The sequence below is a fragment of the Pleurodeles waltl genome, chromosome 3_1, assembly GCF_031143425.1.
Source record: "Pleurodeles waltl isolate 20211129_DDA chromosome 3_1, aPleWal1.hap1.20221129, whole genome shotgun sequence".
Taxonomy (NCBI): domain Eukaryota; kingdom Metazoa; phylum Chordata; class Amphibia; order Caudata; family Salamandridae; genus Pleurodeles; species Pleurodeles waltl.
Genome location: NC_090440.1, coordinates 684,490,027 through 684,511,579, shown reverse-complemented (window position 1 = coordinate 684,511,579; position 21,553 = coordinate 684,490,027). Strand labels below are relative to the sequence as shown.

At 43.3% G+C, this 21,553-nt stretch overlaps 1 protein-coding gene across 4 annotated transcripts in view; it reads left to right on the top strand.

Moving 5' to 3' along the window:
- The window catches only part of COL16A1 (collagen type XVI alpha 1 chain), a 717,464-nt gene that overhangs the window by 155,451 nt on the left and 540,460 nt on the right, over positions 1-21,553 (top strand). For all 4 annotated transcript variants that reach the window (XM_069223294.1, XM_069223295.1, XM_069223297.1 and 1 more), the window contains exon 4: positions 2,308-2,425. In XM_069223294.1, the coding sequence (XP_069079395.1) occupies positions 2,308-2,425 (118 nt within the window). The remainder of the gene's footprint in view (positions 1-2,307; positions 2,426-21,553) is intronic.

Here is a 21,553-nt window from a genome sequence, read left to right as displayed (position 1 = left end):
GTTCGGTATAGGCTTGAGGTTCCAACAGGACCTCGAGCTGAGCCAGAGCCAGTTGGCTCACCCACCTCTCTGTCGCGGCTCCTCTAAAGTTTATTTATTTCCATTTTATTTTTCAGCACCCCGTCCTGAACCAAGTGTCAGGACGGGGTGGGGCAATAGCTGCTGACTGGCAGCAGCAGGGAGCACTCCTCTTTAGTTTAAAGTGTGCATTTCCCTTTGGCCGGCCGTCTTGCAATGGCCAGCCTGACATGCCTGACATGCGTGCTTTAAACTTCTCTGGCACAGCTGTCCTTAGACAGCCGGGATAGAGAAATCACAAGCTTCCAGCTCTGCTGTAAGCATTGAGAGAGGCCACTCCCTCTAATCCTGATGCTGCTCTCATGCTGTCGAGGCAACGCCAGGATTGGTTAGTGTAGGTTCTGGGTTCGTGTTCGAGAGGAGAGGAGTACACCGTGAAGACAATGTGAAGATAAGTGCCTTTTTAAAAAAGAAATTGTTTTATTGTACTCCATCCGCCTGCCCCACCACTGTAAATGCAAGCCAGCTGCTGCTGCCAGGTCTATACTGAAGTTTTGAAGGGAATGATAGCAAGCTGGCCAACGGAACCAGTCTATAGCCTTTAATTAAAGCATTAGCATAAATAATTATATGCAGGGTGCACCAGCCACTTTCCAAGCTGAAAAGATATTCCCCACAGAGGTTGCTGTAATATGCCTTTGTGGGATTAGGATTCTTGGGAAACATTTGCATCTCACCATCACACATTCAAGACTACACAAAAGGACATAAAGGCAGCAGGTGCCCCTTAGTGCAAAACACTGAAATATACCGCCTCACCAAATCTAATAAATGAAACTGCATAACATACATCACAAGACCATACACAGAACAGATACTTTAAAATTTAATGATGCTACATTTCTATGCCCACAAGAATAGAAAACTGGCTGGCAATTTGCAACCTGTGAGAACAGCAAATATCGCTCAAACAGCAACAAAGACCACAGAACCCTCTAGATACCACCCAACCTTATAATACAGTTCAAATATTACCCACATAAGACTAACCCTCAATTTCAACACCAACGAAAGCCTATATGTACTAACAGCGCACTTACATTCAACCAACCAACACAGCATTGCAGGTCGTACAGATGGCAATATGTAGCTCCTCACTAGCAGTACAACTAATAAAACACCTCTTCCACAATGAAACACTATCAATTACAAGTAACAAATCTTTAGATATAAAACCTACCAGAGCACTGGCAGTAAAACAGAAGATATTAGATGTACCAACACCCATCTTTCACACAGCTCATGCAATATTAATAACCATAGAAATATTAGCAGGTTTCTCCCTAGCAGAATCAATTCACTAACGGAATGTACAACCGGAGCTTTCCACCACACTAATGAAGAAACTGAAGTGCCTATGTAGTGCCTGTCATGTCATATCCAGCTCAAGTAACGTACTGCCTCAAGCAAATTCCATTAAGTACTCAAGCGGGCCCAATACCGTTCTTTCTCCCAGTATCTACGCTGTGCCAAAGACCACACGGAAAGCAGCCTTTCAGCCTCCAAAATACTAATCTAAGACAGAACTAGAGCTCGCATGTATCTCCACTCTGATATCACAGTGCATATCACATACTATAACTCCACAGAACATACTAAGCACAACGTTACATATACATAGCATGATGCTCGCTTGTTTGTCCAATATATCTCAAACACCACAAGCAAAGTGTAACTCTTTAGTGAACTTGATACCAAAATGGTGCTCCAGCCGATCCGTCTCACCACACTCATAACGTTGGCTAGAACTTCACAAGGCAGCTAGCGCATGAGGGTACCTCTCTGCAGACTACTTAAATATCCAGTAAGCTATTAGCATAGTCAGTCACATCACTGACCTTAAAGGATTGAACACTGCACTCCTCTGTAGTAGCGTTGCTCATTAAACAATTGTTCAGAACACATAAGCCAACTATAACCTCCACAGGGTGTTTCTTGCCTGGAAGAAAATACAAAGCCATGCGGAAACGCTTATTTCAGGCAGCCCACCGGTGCATAAAATAACGTTTGATTCAATGTGCAAAGAACACCTTTGACATCACACAGGTTGTGTCTTACCATCCCCCACGTGTAATTGACTTCTTGGCTTTTATGATCGCATGATAGAGACTTTTCATCCTTTCAGGTCACAAGGGACTCTGCACAGCTCATTAAAGTATTTTACTTATCTAGAAGAAAAATTCTATAATTCTGTTTTACATTCAGTGCTGCTCTTTTTCTCTTGCACAGGGTTTAACCTTATACGGAGGTTTTCACTTTTGAAACTTCCCTCCATTAAGAAGATTCGAAATCCAAAGGGACCTCTGATTTTACGATTAGGAGCTACCCCGCTGATAAAACCCACGGGGTGAGTACCTAACAGGACATATTTTATTGGTTATTTGAGTAAGGAAGATGATTGTTTCATAAAAGGATACTTGAATGTGGTTCAGCAATTTTTATATCCTAAAATGAGTGACTTGTGGTAACTGCAGAAGGTGGGATATAGTAGAGTGTAATAAAATATAGCTGTTGCAACCAACATACACAACACAGAACAAAGCATTGTAAGGGTGTGTCACACTCTTTGGTGAAGCCTCTGATGGAGCACAAAAGAAACAGAATTCAGAGTAGGGTGGCAACAGAAAATTCAGAGGAGAATACTTCAGCAGAATCCCCTAACTATATTGTCCTCTGGCTAGAACACTTACCCAGAAAACAGAGGATTTTCTGTTGCCTCCCACCATCTAAATTAGACTGAATCTGGTACATGAGCACTAACAGCATCCCAAGACCAGATAGACGACATAGGACTTTCTTGAGAAGTACTTTGCTTTATTTTGGAGTACCTTGTAACAGCTCAATTCTTAACCACACCCGAGGTGCTGGTCTGTGCAAGGAACTCCAATCAAGATGAAATAAAGTGAAAATATAAAAATATAGAAGCGTGCATCCCTACGTAGCTTTTGGTTATGAATGAGGTCTTTGTGCATGCCAAGGCTGCAAATCAACTTGGCCTCCCTGCAGGAGGGTCTTTGTCCCACTCTATAATCCTAGGAGCTCAGCTGAGTAACGAGGCATCAATTGTCAGGCTATGCAATGTGGCCTTTATTGATCTGAATTGACTTGCAGGCAGATAGTGATGAAACTAATTTGAAGTGATGAAAAATATTCAGCAATTGGAAGGTGATACTCAAAGACAAAGCAGGATGCCTCTCTGATACACTTGTGTGTGGGTTATGTGGGTTGATCCTCTTTAGATTAAACTATGGAGCAAAGTTTACTCAAACAGAGGCATTCCTTTGAAATTATGAAAGATAACCCCTACGTTCTGGGCAGATAAAGCTGGCATGGGTGCCGGACTCAGTTCTGCAGGCTACCAGCTGGAATTCCAGAACAAGTATTGGCAAAGCCAATAGGTTTCACCTATGTTCACTTAGGAGTTAAGGAATCATTAGGACCACTGGAATTATGTGGCTAGAGAGGGTCAAATTATGCAGCAGAGTTGAGTAAAATATACAGCAAGAAAAGGTATATTATGCATATTTCTTAATAGTATTACTTCATTATTTCGTCATTTTCATTTTAACGTGGTAACACTGTCTGGGCATTGGCTGCACTTCACAAGTTCATAGTTTCAACAACTCGTGCTAAATTCTACTTTACCATCTTGAACAAATTAATAATTCATTGACTTTTGTTTTGAACCACATGGTAAATTCTGCTTTGCTTTAATTGACGTTATGTTCGTCAAAAGACAAACGTTTAGATGTTTTAAGGAGTAAATAATACACTTTTATTTATGTGCTTAACAAGGTTGGAATAATTGCGGGTTTTTTGGTACTTTTTAAATATACTTTGGATAGAGCCATTAGAAGACTACTTTTCGGGGCTAGAGCACATCTAAACATCTCCATACTCTGGAGCTGTGCAGCTGACCTAAAGAGTCCCTCCAACGTTTGTTATCTTTCTCCTGCTTCTACAAAAATCATCCCAACACGAGCAATGACTAACCTTGGGTTCCGGAGTAGGGTCCTACCTCCCATGAAGCCCATCAACACTTTGTCAGGGGTAGTAAATGCGATGCAAATGGAATTACAATACTTTGCCTGCATCTTCTCGGACGTAAACTTTAAAGACTGTGTTTAGTGTTAAATAGCCTTTGGGCGTGCTACTCTTCCTGTTGGCATATTTTATATGTTCTTGGATGCTCATGTTTACAGATGTGCGAGCCAGCAAACTGTAAAGGGGTTAGAAATACATAGCAGTCATGAAGAGCTATGTAGGGGGGCGTGGCTTGATGAGCCAACATGGCGGGCATCTACTAGTGGAGCTCCACTAAGCCACCCGCTTATCCTGACCAAAGCGACTGCACCACAGTGAGTCTTGGTCTAGACAAGGTGCGACAGAGGTGCTGAGAGCTTGTGGCATCGAGCACCGGCTCCAGTTCATACTGCGGTGCCCGTAAAGTGTCCAAAATATCCTGCATTGGCAACAGAGGCTGGGGCACAAAATGGCGCACCGAGGAGCAAGTTGGAGAATGGAGCACTGATGACTGCCCTGAGATCAGATGCCTGATTGCAGAGGGAAACATGGATGGTGGAGGGGAGTGGTGGTGCCCCAGACACAGAGGCTTCGAGAGGTGAGGGCGGCACAGATCATCCTGAGCGGGATCGCCGGCACCCATCAGAGGTAGGGGCCGTGAAGCCTCGGTGTGCACGGGGGCTGAGGTGAGGCCTCCTGCTGCAGCGGAGGAAGGCCCAGGGGTCGGATTCACTGGGTGGAGAACAGTGGCAGCTAAAGGTGAGTCTGCCACGAAGAATGAAGCTGCGGGGAAGACGTGCGGATGCCCGTAGCCGGTGTTGACACGGCCAGGTGATGCTGGTGAGCCCTGGGCACATTATGGCATCGGCATGCTGATGCTGAGTATGTAAAAGTGATGCCGGACACCGCGACGAGACACCTAGATGCCCTACAGAGTGGGAACCATTAAGTGACACCACGTGAGTTGGACCACCCGACCCCTGCTAAACACGTGCTGCAGAACTTCCTACAGGAGCGGATGTGCGGTACCTGCGGCACTGGACACTGGGAGATGTTCTAGCTGGTTACTTTATTGGGGGCATTGCAACCATTGTTGCCCAGACCTGTGGTTACTGAACCCCTGTCAGAATTGGTCCTGAGGTGGGGCGGGCATAGAACGCACGGAGTAATCTCATTGCCACAACACCAGGGATCCCCGTCGAGATCGTCAATTGCCATGGGAGGCGTGGAGCGCTCCAACGCACTAGAGGAAAAATGGGATGCAGTGCTACTGGCTATTAAAAATACGTTGACCTCTTTAGAGTCCAAAATAGACACGGTTTCCTCAGATCTGAGCCTACTGCATGCAGACCATAGGAAGCTGGCAGACAGGGTAACACTGGTGGAACGAGTTATTCAAGCATTACTACTTAGAGTGCAGAGCCTGGAAACTTCCCTGAAGGACTTAGCAGGCAGACTGCGAGTACTGGAGCAGCGGGCGGAAGATGCGGAAGGCAGATCCCACAGAAATAATGTGCGACTGGTCAGCTTGCAGGAGGGAGGCGAGGGACGCGACCCAGTGAAGTATATTGAAGCCTGGCTGCGAGCTGCGCTCCCCTCGGGTGCACTTTCCTGCTTTTTCTCCATCGAACGGGCACACAGAGTGCCCACAAGGCGTCCTCCAGTGGGTGCTAAACCGCGATCGATGGCGGTGAGATTTATTCACTATTGTGACAGAGACACATCACTAAAAGAGACACGCTCAATGACTGAGGTGCAGATGGAGAGCGCTAAAGTAATGTTCTTTCCTGACTACACGATTGCTGTACAGAAACAACGCAATAGTTTCCTGGCAGTAAAGCTGCGCCATTGTGAAATGGGAATCACTTACTCTCTTCTTTTCCAGACTAAACTTCGTGTGGCAACTGCTGACAACACACACTTTTTTCCTACTCCTGAAAAGGCATGGCGCTGGATTGAGAGCCCCGATAATGGTGCCACTCAATCTCCATGACTGAAATTATCAGAAGGTGGTAACGCATGATGGCGACGCAGGGGGCAGAACTGAAAGAGGACACGAGCGGGGGTGAGCCTTTCCATGGTCTCTGATTTAGAACAGAAAAAACAGGACCAGGCACAGCGCGTTGAAGTGGGTGGCCGCCCTTTCAAATTTGGGTCGTTGCTCCAGCCTGGATGACCTGGGCTCCCACTCCTCAGATGGAGAAAGTTCTGCTGTCACCTGGCCATCTATGTGGAGCTCGAATGGCCCACCGAACATCACCCCGCAGATGTCAGACATTATTATCTGAGCTCAACTTTTAAACTATTTGGGACCTCTATCCCTGTGCAATTGCACCTGTTATTAATGTATAATGATCCCACTGTGGTCGTGCACGCTGGACTACCTGCAAGGTGGCAAATGTGAGACCTCCCATATTACTGTATTTAGTAGGCCCTCAACTGGTCGTCCCTACTGTAAGAATACCTTTTCTCTTGATTTAGTTGATATCACCTGGTTTTGGCAGTCACAGGATCTAGTGTGCTGCCCTTTTGGTATTCACTATGTTCTTGTTACAATATGTTACTTGTTGCTACCTCTCCTTTCCCCTATTCAGCGCTATGCAATTCATGAGGTTCCTTACCATACGTCGCTCAGCTCCCCACACACACCATTATCACTGTCATTTATGCAGTGAACATGCGCAGTATCTCCGTATGTTAGTCCTATGCAAGATGGAGCACATTAATGTAATGACACGGAATATGTGGGGCATGCACACTCCTGCATGCAGATATGCCATATACTCCTACTTGAAGCGTAACAATGCCCATATATCCATGTTACAAAAGTCTCACCTAACGAGTTCAGAGGTAGACACGCTTAGAAGAAATTGGCGCAGCCAGGTATACTCCACTAATTATTTGTCCTATGCATGGGGGGTGCTGATATGGATCCAATCAGGGGTCCCATTCCAACTGCTGGAACAGGTTACAGATACTGATGGTTGATATGTATTTATCCGAGGTCGGCTTAGTGGCCGACAAGTCCTCCTTGGTAACATATGGGCTTCCAACGTAGCTCAGACTCTCTTCTTCAACACACTCAGTCGATTACTGGCACACTGGAATTATATCCCCTGGCTCATTGGGGGAGATTTTAACTGTGTGTTGGATACATATCTAGGTCCTTCCCACCCTTAACACGTACTACTGCTATATCCAATGCTCGCTCTCTTGTGGCCTGGTTGCATCACTGGCAGCTGATGGACATCTGGCGACATCATAATGCTGAAGCCAGAGTATACTCCTGCTACTCAGCCCCACATGATTTACATGTTCGACTTGACAGGCTGCTCTGCACAGCCACCCTGATTCCAGCGGTCGTAGGGACTAATTACTAGGGCAGTACACATTCTGACCACAACCCCCAATACCTTCAACTAGACTGGGGTGGAACTGGCCAGCCCTCTGTACCTACATGGAGGACGCAACCTGCCACGTTAGAAAACTCAGCGTTCCGCGAGTCAACTGGCCAACAAATTACTAGTTACTTTGAGTTTAACGCAGGCACATCATCATCCCTTTCAGTACAGTGGGACGTGTTCAAGGCTACACTGTGAGGCCGCTTTATAGGGTTCGGTATCGGAGTGTGCAGGCAATTGGATCAGGAGGTGACCACAGTAGAACGGCAGTTATTGCAACCTGAGTCAGAAGTGGTAAAGGACCCCACTGCCTTATCTCAATTACAAACCATACATAAAACACATTCAGAGCTCCTTGAACGAATACGATGCCTGAATTATGCAGCACACTCTATCAATACACATGCACTGGCGGATAGAGCTGGTGCTCTGCTTGCCCGATTAATACGTCAGGAGACTTCCCCTAGTTTAGCACTTTCTATTCGGACACTGTCTGGCTACTTGTTATACACACAGGATTTGATACATGCAGCATTTCACACTCATTATGAATCCCTATAGAGCTCTATCTCTCCTCCTCCTTTAATGGATATTGATCTGTTCCTCGCAGGAATATCACTACCCCGGGTTACAGCTGAGCAGTGCTCGGAACTAGACACTCCCCTTCTGCTGTCTGAGATATGGGAAGCCATCCAGTCGCTTGCAAATGGCAAAACACCTGGCCCAGATCGGCTGCCGGCAGAATTTTATAAGGCATACACATCCCAACTAGCGCCTAAACTGCTTACTCTCTATGAGGAGTCCTTAGCTCTAGCATACCTGCCACCTACGTTGCGGGAAGCCATGTTTGTCTCCCTTCTTAAACCAAATAAGGACCCTACTGACCTCCACTCTTACAGACCACAGGCACTTTTGAACACGGATTATAAAATATTGGCCATGATGGTTGCAATGTGACTGGCTCCCCTGGTGCCATCACTGGTCCATGAGGATCAAAATGGTTTTGGACCAGGTCACACGACATCCGTAAATCTGCGTAGATTTTTTCGCATATTATACTATGCCCCCCAACGCTGGTCACAAGCAGGCTGCCTAGTGATAGACCTAGGGAAGGTGTTTGACACTCTAGAATGGCCTTACCTTTTAGTAGCTCTACCGAAATATGAGTTTGGCCCTCATTTCATACAGTTGGTGAAGTTGTTGTATACATGCCCGTTGGCCCATAACAGAACGGAGCACCTCATGTCATCCCCCATTCAAGTTATGAGGGGCACATAGCAGGGATGCCCTTTTTCTCCCCTCCTTTTTAACCTTGGGGGGAGCCACTAGGCAGTGGAGCTGTGCGAAGCGGGACAAGACTGGTGGGTACCGCTGGGAGATGGGTGCCATGCGGTCTCTTTATACGCAGATGACCTTCTAATATATATTAGAGATCTCGTGAATTTTCCTGGAGACATAATGCCCTTACTCAACACACGTGAGGATCTCTGGCTTGCGAGTTAACTGGGCAAAGTCCTGTATTTTCCCATTATCGCCTACTGTGTCTGGCTCCCTCCTCCCGTCTATACCCGCAGACATAGCTTGGCAGTCTACCACATTTAGATACCTAGGTGTACAGGTATACCATGCAAAGTCGGATCTCTGTGACGGGAACCTCATGAGTGCTATATCGGGCCTGCAACGCCAGATGGCGTTTTGGAAAACATTGCTGTTGACTGTTGTGGGTAGGGTTGCTCTTGTTAAAATGATAATACTACCTCGCCTATTATATTACTTTGTAAATCTACCATTATACATTCCTGCTTCATATTTTTGATCCATGGAGCGTGATGTACGAAGTTTGATTTGGAGTGCTTCCCGCTGCAGAGTGTCCCTCCCTAAACTTTATCGCCCACTGAATCAAGAGAGTTTATCACGGCCGAATTTTTAACATTATTATTTAGCCACACAATTACAGAGGGTAGCTCATTGCCTCTCTTCGAGACAATTGGTAGACACAGCCACTAACCTTCAAGCGTGGCCACGGAGTAAGTTACAACACCCATTTTATTCCTGTTCTAACTCCACAGCAGCGACAACTGTATTGTTAAACCTAGCATATCGCTGTGTCCGAAGATGTTGTTACCTCACGAGAGACACTACGCCCAATACTCCAGCCGTACCGTTATTGGGGACACCATGTGGTACGGGTGGTATGTTAGCCGCAGAGCTGGTGGCCTAGCATGCAGTGGAAATACATACCCTGGGGGACCTTTACACAGATGGCACTCTCAACACTAATGACACACTGATAGAAACTACTGGGTTACACCCAGGTACCTTTATGCTCTGCAACTCCCTCAGGCATACCCTGCAACATGCGTGGGGTGACGTTGTGGAGGAGCCCCGGGTGCACCCACAATTCAGTACTTACATGTGTTTGGGAGGCACTTAATACACTGGTTAGCAGACTCTCTGCATCCCCATACATCTGGCCCACTGATAGCTCTCTGAAGGAGATGGGAAGGAAATAGGGGGGAGCCCTTCACAGATAGGGAGTGGGCAACCCTACTGGAAACCGCCAAACATGTTCCTAGTAATATGCACTTTTGACTCATTCAATACTATATCACTCAAAAGACCTACCTCACCCCTGATAAGGTTAACAGATATTTTAACCGTGCAGACGCGGTCTGTCGGCGATGTCAGTGCCTAGGGGCAGACTTCTTACACATGATGTGGTCATGCCCCACTTTGAGTACCTAATAGACTTCAATCCATGCCCGCCTCGGGCAATATGTAGACCGCCCCTTATTAATGACTTGGGAGGTGTGCATTCTGGGGTTATTTCCTAGGGGTAAGAAATGGAAGGCAACGTCCTGCTTTTTGGACCTGGGGCTCTTAGTAGCCAAACGCCTTATAACTCGTAAACGGCAGTCTACTGAACCCCCGATATATGAAGCATGGGTACATTCATTATCTGTTTGGGCGAGAGCAGAGTGCACGGCCCTCCGGCAGGAGGATATATTAGGACTGCGCAAGAATTATCTTGCGGCACAGTGGGAGCTCACGTTAACAGACCTCTACACACCACTAACACCTGCACCTGCACCACTTTGATCCCTCTGTCGGTAATGGTAGAGAATTGAAATATTCTGTGCCCAATGCAGCATGTTACGTGACTATACACAAGGCTAGCATAGACGTACACGCCCTTCAGATTTCGAGACACTAAGCCAGTTCCGAGCTGTATAGAATGGATGTGTGGGGTCAAGACACTATGTTCATGGGAATGGAAACACAAATTTGCTAAAACTGTAATGTAGGAACTGAGATTTCTCATGCCAGCGTTCATTCCCCCCTATGTTTATTGTTGGGAAATTACATTGATAGTCCACATTAAGGTCATTTGTAACTTTATTCTACAATATGTCATGTTGAAATATAAAGGCAGTAAAGAAATATTTTTTTTAAAATTAAGAGCTATGTAATTAACTCATGCACAGACATGTTGCATAACAATACATACAAGAAACAATAAAGGCCACAATGCTTTGAATTACTCACAAGGACCCCACATCTCTGAAAGCATCCAGCGTACATTGTACTAGCCATTTTTGAACAAAGGCTACAAATGGGAGATAAATACAAAGTAGACCCAAAGTTAACTATGTCAAGTTATTACCTTCACAAAGCCGATATCTTTGGCATACTGCCTGAAACGCTGGCACACATATTTAAACATACTTGCAAATCAGTCTGTGCTTGTTCAAGCACATGCGGCAATAAAAGAAAAGCAGATATTACTATGAGTTGCCGTACTATTATGCTCATCTGAGGTTTGATTGCAATGCATCCTGCTGTCAAGCAATTCCCAGAAATGACAGGCAAAATCATTCAAACATCAATCTAAGCTCTTCAACATAAAATCGAAAGAGGTTTTATTACTATGCAGTGTAATAAATGAACACCAAACTACATTTCTCCATACAAAAATATTAGAACAACTACATCTAGGAGGGGTGTTCATCTGCTTGTCCCTCTCAACATCACTGCAGCTTTAACAATCCAAAGGCACACTTTAGATCGCAGCCATGAATAAATAAAAGCTAACTGAAGAAAGTCTGCTTCAACCTCACTGGTAGCGCTGTACTCCATCATTAACGTGCCACGCGCAGGTGGATACTACCGCTCACTTTGCAGCAATTCCTGACACTATTGAGCCCTTAACTATTAACCATTGGCTAACAAACCATGTCAGGATGGCTCCTGGCCATGTGATGATGTGGGAAGAACTCCAGAGTGAAGAGAAGACGGCTTCGCGATTTTCTCTCATGGAGTGTTTGAAGGCAAATAGTTAAAAAAAAAGTACCTTTAGGGTATGTAAGCAGCAGAAAGACACTGGCCACTAGCCAGTAGCCAGTGACTGGAAACTGTACTTGGTCCAAGCTAAATGGCAAAGCAAGAGTGGAAGTACAAGTGGACGCTGTGTAGACAACGTGTTGGCCAATGAGATGCACGTACATCAGAGTGATGTTGGACTAAACTAATGGTAAGTTCCAATAAGTAAGGGGCGGGTTCTAATCCCATTTTAATATTTTTCTTATCCACAAAAGACTTTGCAAGCACAGTACGCAAGCATGCATGTGGAGGTGAAACCTAAAAAGGGAGGCACAGAAACTATAATCTCAGGGCCAGGTTTAGAGTTTGGCATACGGATACTCCATTACAAATGTGACTTGTATCCCGTCTGCCTTATCACAAATGCACTTCTAAAAAAGCGGGCGGGAGACATGTCATGTTTTAGATGAGTACAGATCCGCATAACTCTAAATGAGGCTTTCAGTCATAGATGAATTGAGACAAAGATATAATTCATCCAGTTTGCTATGGCAACTGGACAATTTTTAATGAAGTGTTGCCATTTCATCTCAGTATATGTTGAGTATCATCCATGTAAGGGGAAAAAGACAAATGGAAGGACCTAATCAAAGAGGTCAGAAGGGTCACATACAGTTTAAAATTGCTGTGATTGAGAGAGCTGCCCTGAGGCACTCCTTACATCAGAGCTTTAACAACTGAGCGATTAGGGGGTAAATAGCCCACCCGAGCACAGTCGAAAAGAAAGGATTTGATCTTGTCATGGGCCTTCCCCCCACTGCAATTTTGATGAATCGATCAGTCAGTATGGAGTGTGAGACAGTGTCAAAGGCAACTGACAGAACTAGTAGAATGAGAGCAGCAGTGTGCATAGCATCCTGTAGCACAGAATGTCCTTGAGAACTGACAGCTGTACCGATTTGGTAGTGAAGTGAAGCCTAAACCTGGATTGATGAGAGTCCAAGCTTTGACATTTTTCCAGGTAGGAGGATAGTTTTGTGCTAAAAAAAGACTCAATTATTTTAGAAACATCAGGGAGAAATGAAGTAGGGAAATAGAGGGCATGTTTTGGAATTTTTGTGTTGTATTTTTTTTTTTTCTTTTACAAGGGGAATTGCTGAGGCTTGTGTCCAACTCCAGGACAAATAAGTTATATCTACAGATGAAAACAATAACGGGATGCAAAACCAAGGTTCCCTGCTATGGGGTCTGATTGGATTTTACTGCAAGTGCCAGTAAGCTTGAAGCTTAGCAGACGGAAAACCATGTACTCTTGCAGTTAAATACAAGCTGTCCCTATCCATCTCCCCATAGCCTCGGAAAGGGCAGAAATAGTATTCCACCATTGGGATACATGGTGTTGTTCTCTATTGTCTAGTACAGACAAAACCTGCTCTACATGAAACAACTTAAAAAACAAGCATTGGCAAAGCCAATAGGTCTCGCCTATGTGAGATCTATTGGCTTTGTCAATGTCTTTTTAGCCATATTGTACAACAGCACTGGCTTCAGTGCAGCATGTCTAAAAGTAAAAAATATAAAAGCGCTATGACATGGTCAACATTGGCTGTGTTAATGAGCCTTTTTCTGTACTTTCAGTCATGGTGTGACATGGCTAAGAAACATTTGCAAAGCCAATAGATCTCACATAGGTGAGACGTATTGGCTTTGCCCATGCTTGTTTCTCTGTGCAGCGGATTCTCCTGTTGTCAGCAGATGTTACTTGGTATTTGTCTCTGCTGGGTGGTTGATGGCCCATACCGTGAGAGTCACCTGCTGCATGTAGGCATCGTACTCCAAGGCTTGCCACTTAGGTGCCTTTTGCGTTCTGTATCATCAAGTCCAGCCCCCTGTTTGGAGAAGCTGTTACCTGTTGCCCAAAATGCCATCTGTGTGACTGAGATATGAGTGCCATTCCTGGCTTCACTGCATAGTGTAGTTATGCGAACCTGATCAGATGGTTAATTTTTCACCTCTGTTCCTTTATTTGTCTAAATTAGGAACAATTAAAGGGCAGGTTTAAGGACCGCACAAAAAGTTGGACATCTCCCTTTGGTACATTGTTTATGGAAACTAGCATTTCTACCAGAAACACGGTTCAATAGTTAATCAGGTGGCACTTTGTTATAACCTAACTTTATTTCTCTTTACCATCAACTCACGTGGGAGCACTGTGTTACTATCTCACTTTGTGACTCTCTAAAGTCACTTCACTTGGGGGAAAGGACTTATGCCCCACTTCGTAGCTTTGCCATGTCACTCATACTTATTGACATTTTATTGTTGCCTCATGTGATGGTTCTGCAATCCCACCTCCCATAGCGGTAGTGTCCAACACACTTTGGCTGTGTAATACTTCCTGTTTTGGTGGCTCTGCATTATAACCATATTTAGCCTGTCTATTTTTGTTACTTGGCGACTTTGTAATGTTACTACACTTCTTGGCTTTATGTTCTACTGATCTAGTGGGTGGAGGAAGGCTGCATGTGTTTTTCCTGCCTGTTTTAATCAAGGAGAAAAGCACGCTGTATTCTCTCATGAAGTCATGTGTTTTGCTGCTGTCTTGAGGACCATTGGCACTGGGAAGAGGACCATGTTGGGTTATGGTGAGACAAGCAGCTTTTTTCACTTATCAGTGTTGTACTAGATTTTCAGTGGGATAACACACATTGACTGTGCTTAAATACTTAGCTATGGAAATCACACGGTCATCCTCACTGCTATTGTGTGCTGGCTGCTTCAAAGCAAACCTGTGAAACATTAGAAGGTATACGATTGTGCTCTTGAGTAGCTGCGGATTGGAGTATGAGCATCTGGTAATTTAGAATTTGGGCCTTTATCGTGTAAATTGGGAAAGTATTGCAGTTTGAGATTTGTGGTTGGAATTTCAGCCAACAAAGGTTAAGATAAGTGTTTGGTGGCCCAGGGTATGGAATGGCATAACCACCTTGTGAAGTCATGGACACCCTCCAAGAAATGAGCAGGCTTAGAAGATACTTTATTATAGTAGCCCACACACAATTGCGTGTTAGCCACAAAAAGATAATAAAGTCAAGTAAAGACAGTCAAAGATCAGAATGTAGAATGCACGAAAAACAAGGTTCTATAACAAATTAGAGAAATCCCATTAATCTGTCACACACTGCCCCCACCCCTTACGGGAAAGAAAGGACTGAACAACTCTAACAAAACATAAAGTGCACTATGGCAAATGGGAAACAACTTTCCCTCCCCCACAGGGCTTCTGGCACTAGCTTAGAATGTAGGCAAGTATGCGAAAATTGCTTATGGTCAATGGTTTCTTTAGAAGTAGTTTTTGCAGTTACCCAGACTGGGAAAATCTGCCTCATTCATATCAACCACCTCACATCTGCCATCATCCACCCGTTCAAATTGGTTCTTTACTTTAGCAAGCGAGACATACCCCACATCTCATTATTCAAAAGCACTGCACTGCAGACTTCTCCACCCTTACAATCCTGAATATCTTGGAAAATTTTGATTCACCCTTCCTAACGAAATTAGACAAAAAAAATCATAAAATCCCTTTCTCTTAATCTGCGACCTTATGAGGATGTACAGTTGTCTTTCTTTTGTTGTGATTGAACTTTCCATTTAATAATGTTGTGTATTTCCTCCAACACAATTGGCTTAAAAGGCCCTGTAAACCATTGAAGATTATGACTAGTGTGTGGCTTTCTCCCCTTTAGAAGTTCAAATGTAGTAAAACCAGTGACACTGTGTGGAGCACAATAATAAGGGCAGAAGAAAACATGTGGAATGACCTCCATGAAATATAAACACTTGTAAATTCCTTAAGGTGGCATCTTCCTGTGACATTTTAACCTTTAACCAAACATTTTCATTAATGTCTTGTTTAACCCCAAAAACAGAATCTTGGAGAGACTCAACTACAAACTTCCCTAATCATTTACTTTACTCTTGCATTTCTATTGCATAAATAATCTCAACAACGATATGCTCTTACATTATCCCATCTAGGAATAAAAGCCACTGAAAAAACTGCACTCATATAATTTGGACAATGCCTGTTCTGCCTACACAATGCCTAACTGCATCATTGCTACTCATAAGTGAAATGGTAAATATCTTGCCACATACAAAAGTCACAAAATGTTCAACTCCCAAGGCACAAGCTATCATCTCTCTTTCAATTGTAGAATATTAAGTTTCAGCTTAATATTGGTCCATATTGGAAGCAAAAGCTATAGTGACCCACTTCCCTGCTTTAGTACGAGTAAGGACTGCCCCAGTCCAAATTTACTGACATTAAGGGGGTCATTATGATCCTGGCGGTCTTGAGACCCCCAGGTTCACGGTGGCGGTCCAATAGCCACATTATGGCTGTGGCGGTTGTGCCACAGTCAGACCGCCAGCACCGCCAGTCCCTCCTGTGGAGGAAAACTGGGGGTGCTGGCCTAATCCACAGAGGCAGCGATGCATGCAGTGCTGCCCTGGGGATTACGAGTCCCTTTTCTGCCGGCGGTTACATGGCGGTAACACCGCCATGTAACTGCTGGCAGAGGCATGGGGCCCTCCTGGCCGTTTTGCAGACAGTGAACATCGCAACGGGTGCTGGTGCTGGTGCATTGCCGCCGGCTCTATTATGAGCTGATGTCAATGTTGTAGGCCGTTTCCCGCTGGGCCAGTGGGTGGAAACACAGTTTCCGCCCGCTAACCCAACAGGAAACTGTTAATGGGGCACGCAGGAAGGTGGCAGCACTGTTAGCAACCTGACCTTCGGGACTTCAGCGGACAGCCTTTTCCGTCCTCTGAAGCCGTAATCGACCCCTAAGTGTGTTTGATTTTGGACAGTTCCAAAAATGGGCACAACTGGATGCATTCACAATGGCATTTTTGATACCTTGAAGAGGTATCTGAACACACATATTTTTTTTACCGAAGACCTCAACGGGAAAACCAGAGTTGAAAGATTTTCTACAAACCGTGAGTAAAACTCACAAAGTTGGTCCTTGTCAACTGGTTTGGCCACTTCCTTAATAACCCTAAGTAAGTCATATTGGGTCCTCTCTCCTTTACATATATTTTATGATCAAGATATTTGATACTCTCAGATAAGTATTTGCACTTGTCCACTTCCGGAGTCATACCCCTCTCTTGCAAAATTCCCAACAATTTATCCAAAATCTGATTTTTGTTTCTCTACAGTCTGTGCATACACTAGGATATCATCCTGAAAAGCAAACACTCCCTTGATGTCCTTAAAAAGAATATTCATTAATGGGGGCCATCCCAAAAAGGCACTTGGGTATATCCAAGTATCATCAGGGGTAATAAAGGTAAAGATGTCTCACACTTTCTTTGTCAACACAATCCGATAGGCAGAGTGAAGGGGTAAATCGGTGAAAACTTTAGCCCGTCCAATTTTGCTACAGGTCTTGAATATGAAGTAAAGGTTGACGGTCGACCAAAATCATCCTTACTAATTTACGGTTGACACAGGAACTCAAAACACAATAATTTTTTTTAAGTCAAACGGTCACAGATACAGTCTGAGACATCCACATGGCTCGATCACCCCTTACACATATCTCGCTCAACATTTTTGACAACTCTTCTCTAGTAATCGTGGGCGCGCTCCTGAGTTAGTGTTTGGCTTAGCACCCTCTTTAAACTCTGTCTTGTGTGTAAGACCAACCACTCTTCCCAGTTCATTCATGTCTACCTAGCAAGTACTCTAAAGCCTCATCATGTTTCATACATGAATTATGCATATCCTCCACATCAATACAAAAAAATCGAATTCTTAGCTTTTGAGTTCAGCAAATTTCCCATTCTTCCATGATGGCACCAGTTTAAAACATGTTAGCTCTTATGGCCACATAGGCCTTTCCCACTATATGACTATCTTGAAAAACAATAGTGAAACATATTGGTTTGTTTCCTACTGTATTTATACACCCATACACCTTTATATTATTAGGTCCCAGTTTTTTGTCCTTCCAAAATTTAAAATAAATTCCCAAATAATGGTGAATGGAGAACTGCATTAACCTATATTTTAATATTATCAGTTGCAATTATACAATGTGGCAGCTCACTCCATTACATGAGTACTCTTCATCAGTTATACACTGACCATTCTGAGAAGATAAATAACTCTCTTTTTCAGTAATCTCAGCCTTCAAATGAATCTGAGGATCTTCAATTATACCAAAAACTAAACTATTGTTGCTCACCACTGAGTCAGTGCAATGCTGCACCAAAGACATTTTCTGCCTGCTATTTCTTTTCATGCATATACTGGAAAAATGTTCTTTTGTACCACACCACTTCCCGAAGCCAGGCAAATTTTGAAAGATGCAACATGCACATAAGACACACTGCATATACATGTGTCCTTATTGTATGAATTAACTCCATTTGACCTTCCAGAACCTTTCCCCTTGCATTTTTGAGGCAGTTTTATGACCCAACTCTCTGACCTGCCTTGTAATACCCTTCTTTTTGTGCCTTGCAGCAAATTATACACTCTTGAGGGTTAGGCCAACTCCATTTTTTTTTAATAAAGCTGCTTAGAAAAATACCCAGTGTGTGTTTCCCAGAGATGTGTATGCAATAATCACATATCAGTTAAGCACAATTACAAAGTACAACCCATTTTAATTATGATAAAAGGTACAGCTTGTCAAATGTATGTGTTCAGTAATTCTGCACACATACATTTGACAAGCTGTACCTTTTATCATAATTATTTTATTGTTATTGATTATTTCTCATAGTTGATGACAAGTTGCATCATTCAAAATTTGAAGAATTTACTATTGGCAATTGTCTTGTAGAATATCCAAAACAATGTGTTTCAATAATATTTTTCTTTTTATTTCCAGAATATTTAATAAATATTCTTTTACAGTGTCATAATATTTCAAACGCGCTTCATTCCGATTTAGTCTTATAATTTTCCATTGATTTAAAACCAGCTAACAGGTGTATCGCCTCTTACTTGGCTTGTTTCTACTTCTTTAAAAGCCCATTGCCTCACTTTCACATTAATGATTCAAAGCTCTGAATAAAGAAATAAAATGCTCAACAATTTTGGTTTTGTCAATAGTTTCCATCAGAGTAGGATTCCGATGTCTGAGCAATCGCACCTTAATTTTCATACTGGAACACCATTTGATATCTAATGTAGTATCACATGGTCTCCAAAATCTGTTAGTTGCTAAATCTTGTAAATCTTTTTACTCAAGATTTGGAACTCAGATCAGGTTCACATAAAACAAGACAATTTAGCAAATAACATAGATCACGTTAGTATGCATCTTAAAAACGTTAACAAATATAAAAACTTTTTGACAATGACTCCATTCTTAGGAGGGAAAAAGAATTGCTGGGCAGCTGTCTTAATATCACAATTTAAAAACATCATCCTTAAAATATGGTAAGGAAAGTGCAGTGCAGGACAAACAAATAATTTGTGATTAAAATCCTGAATTCCCATGTTAGGCAGATTACGCAGGTTTCTTCTTATCTTTGGTATTACACCAATTTGCAGTCAACACATTTAAAGGGAGTACAGTTATAAGTAATAATGTCCAAAAGTGACAAATTCCATGCTATAATTTAAACCCCAATATGGTGTCCATGTTGATGTGACAACATGTTGTCTGATTTCTGAAGAAAGTCGAGTTGGTATGGAGACACTGGAGCAATTTCAACAGGAAATAGGGCTTGCATAGCTATCTTTAGGGAGATGACTATTCTACATTTTACTGAAACATTTTGTGGAGATAAGAATGGCTCTTGACTGCAATGTGTTGCACCTGACTGGTTGTTAGTCTGGATACAACACCCAGCAGACTGCCCGAGAATACCTTGGAGTTTCCTCAGTGCATTCATTTTAGAAGGCAGGTTAACAGCGCAAACCTCGTAGGTGAACAGCTCTATTAGCTTGAAAATCTGGCCCTGTGTGCTGACTCAGGTTTAGCTGGCAGTGGGCTCCAAGTAGTGGGCTCCAAGGTGGAAGAGCTGAGTCCTTCAGTACTCATCACCAAATATCTGAAGCCATGAACACCATCTAAGAAAGTCATAGGCTTAGAAAAGATTTTATTACATGAGCCTATTCACAAAAATTCAGGCAAGCCAACAGCACATAGCAACTTCTGTAGAACTTAGAACCTTAGTCAATTAAAGACAGGGAAATAACTGAATGCAGAAAATATGTAAAACAAGGTTCCTTAGATCTTTATTTCTCCACTTTTACTCAGCCATGGTCACCCCTAATGCTGCAGCCTCCCAGAAAGCACAGGAGTCAGGCTTGACTGACCTCATCATATTTGTGGATCTCAGGATCTCGGAGTTGGGGGCTATTTCCTCTTCGCTAATTATCTTTCTTACAATATAAATATATGACAGAATTAAATTTTGTCAGAATGAGGTTGTTTAGAACTATATGTATACATATCAGATATAAAACAAGTAACATATTTTAAGGTGTAGATTAACATTTTGGGTAGATGAGTTGAAAGTGGATTAACCGGTTGCACAAATACCAGAGGTGTCCTGGCGCTGAGGCCCAAAGCTGACAGAGAATGATGATTAATTTTGGAACAGCAATGTCTTAGTCTGCTTCCTGAACAGAGAATGATTGGTGGTTTGTTTGATATGCAGAGGGAGTGAGTTTTGGCAGCAAGATAGAAAAAAGATCTCCCTTCATGTTTGCTCAACAATTAGACTGAAGACTGGGTAAGCGAAGAGAGTGGGAGGGAAGATGCCAAGCGAATTTCAGTCCTATAAAAGAGCAGCCAAGATTATAAAGAGAGCAATGCTAGATAAACATAGATTTAAATTTGGAGTGTTTTTGTATTGGGAGCCACTGCAAAGACTATAGGTGTCCTTTGACTTGTGGCGGTAGTTTGAGAGGTAGCATAACAGTAGCATTCTGAATGATTTGCAGGCCATTGAAAAGTTATTGGGGAAGCCCCAAATAGAGGAAGTTAGCATATTCCAGGTGTGACGGAATCAGAGCTTAAATAACCGTTTTCTGATGGGTTGCAGAGAGCAGAGGAAGAAGCATGTGTGACACCAAGAAGTACTTTGCTGCTACTTTAGCTATATGTGCAGAAAAGGTTAGTTTGTCATCAAACAGGGTGTATAAGTTCCTGGCTGTGCTAAGTGGTTCAGGAGGAAACCCTAGATCATTAGGCCAGCAACTAGGGCCCCAGAAGATTGAGGATGTACCTAAGATGTAACTTCTTCTTCTTTCCATTTAGTTTTATGGAGTTCCGATGCATCTAGCTTGTAACACTTATATTGGTAGAAGTTGGCTTAAGTGAAGGAGGCAAATTTGGAAATTAAGACAATGATCTGAGTTTTGTCGGAATAGGACATGGCGGTAAACCTTAATCATCTAACTAGCTCCGGAAGGGAAACAGAGATTTTGAACAGTGTGTGGCTAAGGGAAGATTCCAGGGAAGTACCCTGCACCATTTGGTAAACTCTTGCAAGAGATAAAGGAGCATGTGACTCTGACTTTTATTGGTTAAAAAGGACCAAATGTGTTTTAACACATTTACGCCAATTCCATAGCCAGTGAGCCATTAAAGAAGTATGGCGTGAGACACTGTGCCAAACGTGAAGGACGGATCTAGAAAGACCAGGGTAGCACAGGTGTCTTGGTCTACAGTGCTTCTGAGCTCATCATTCAC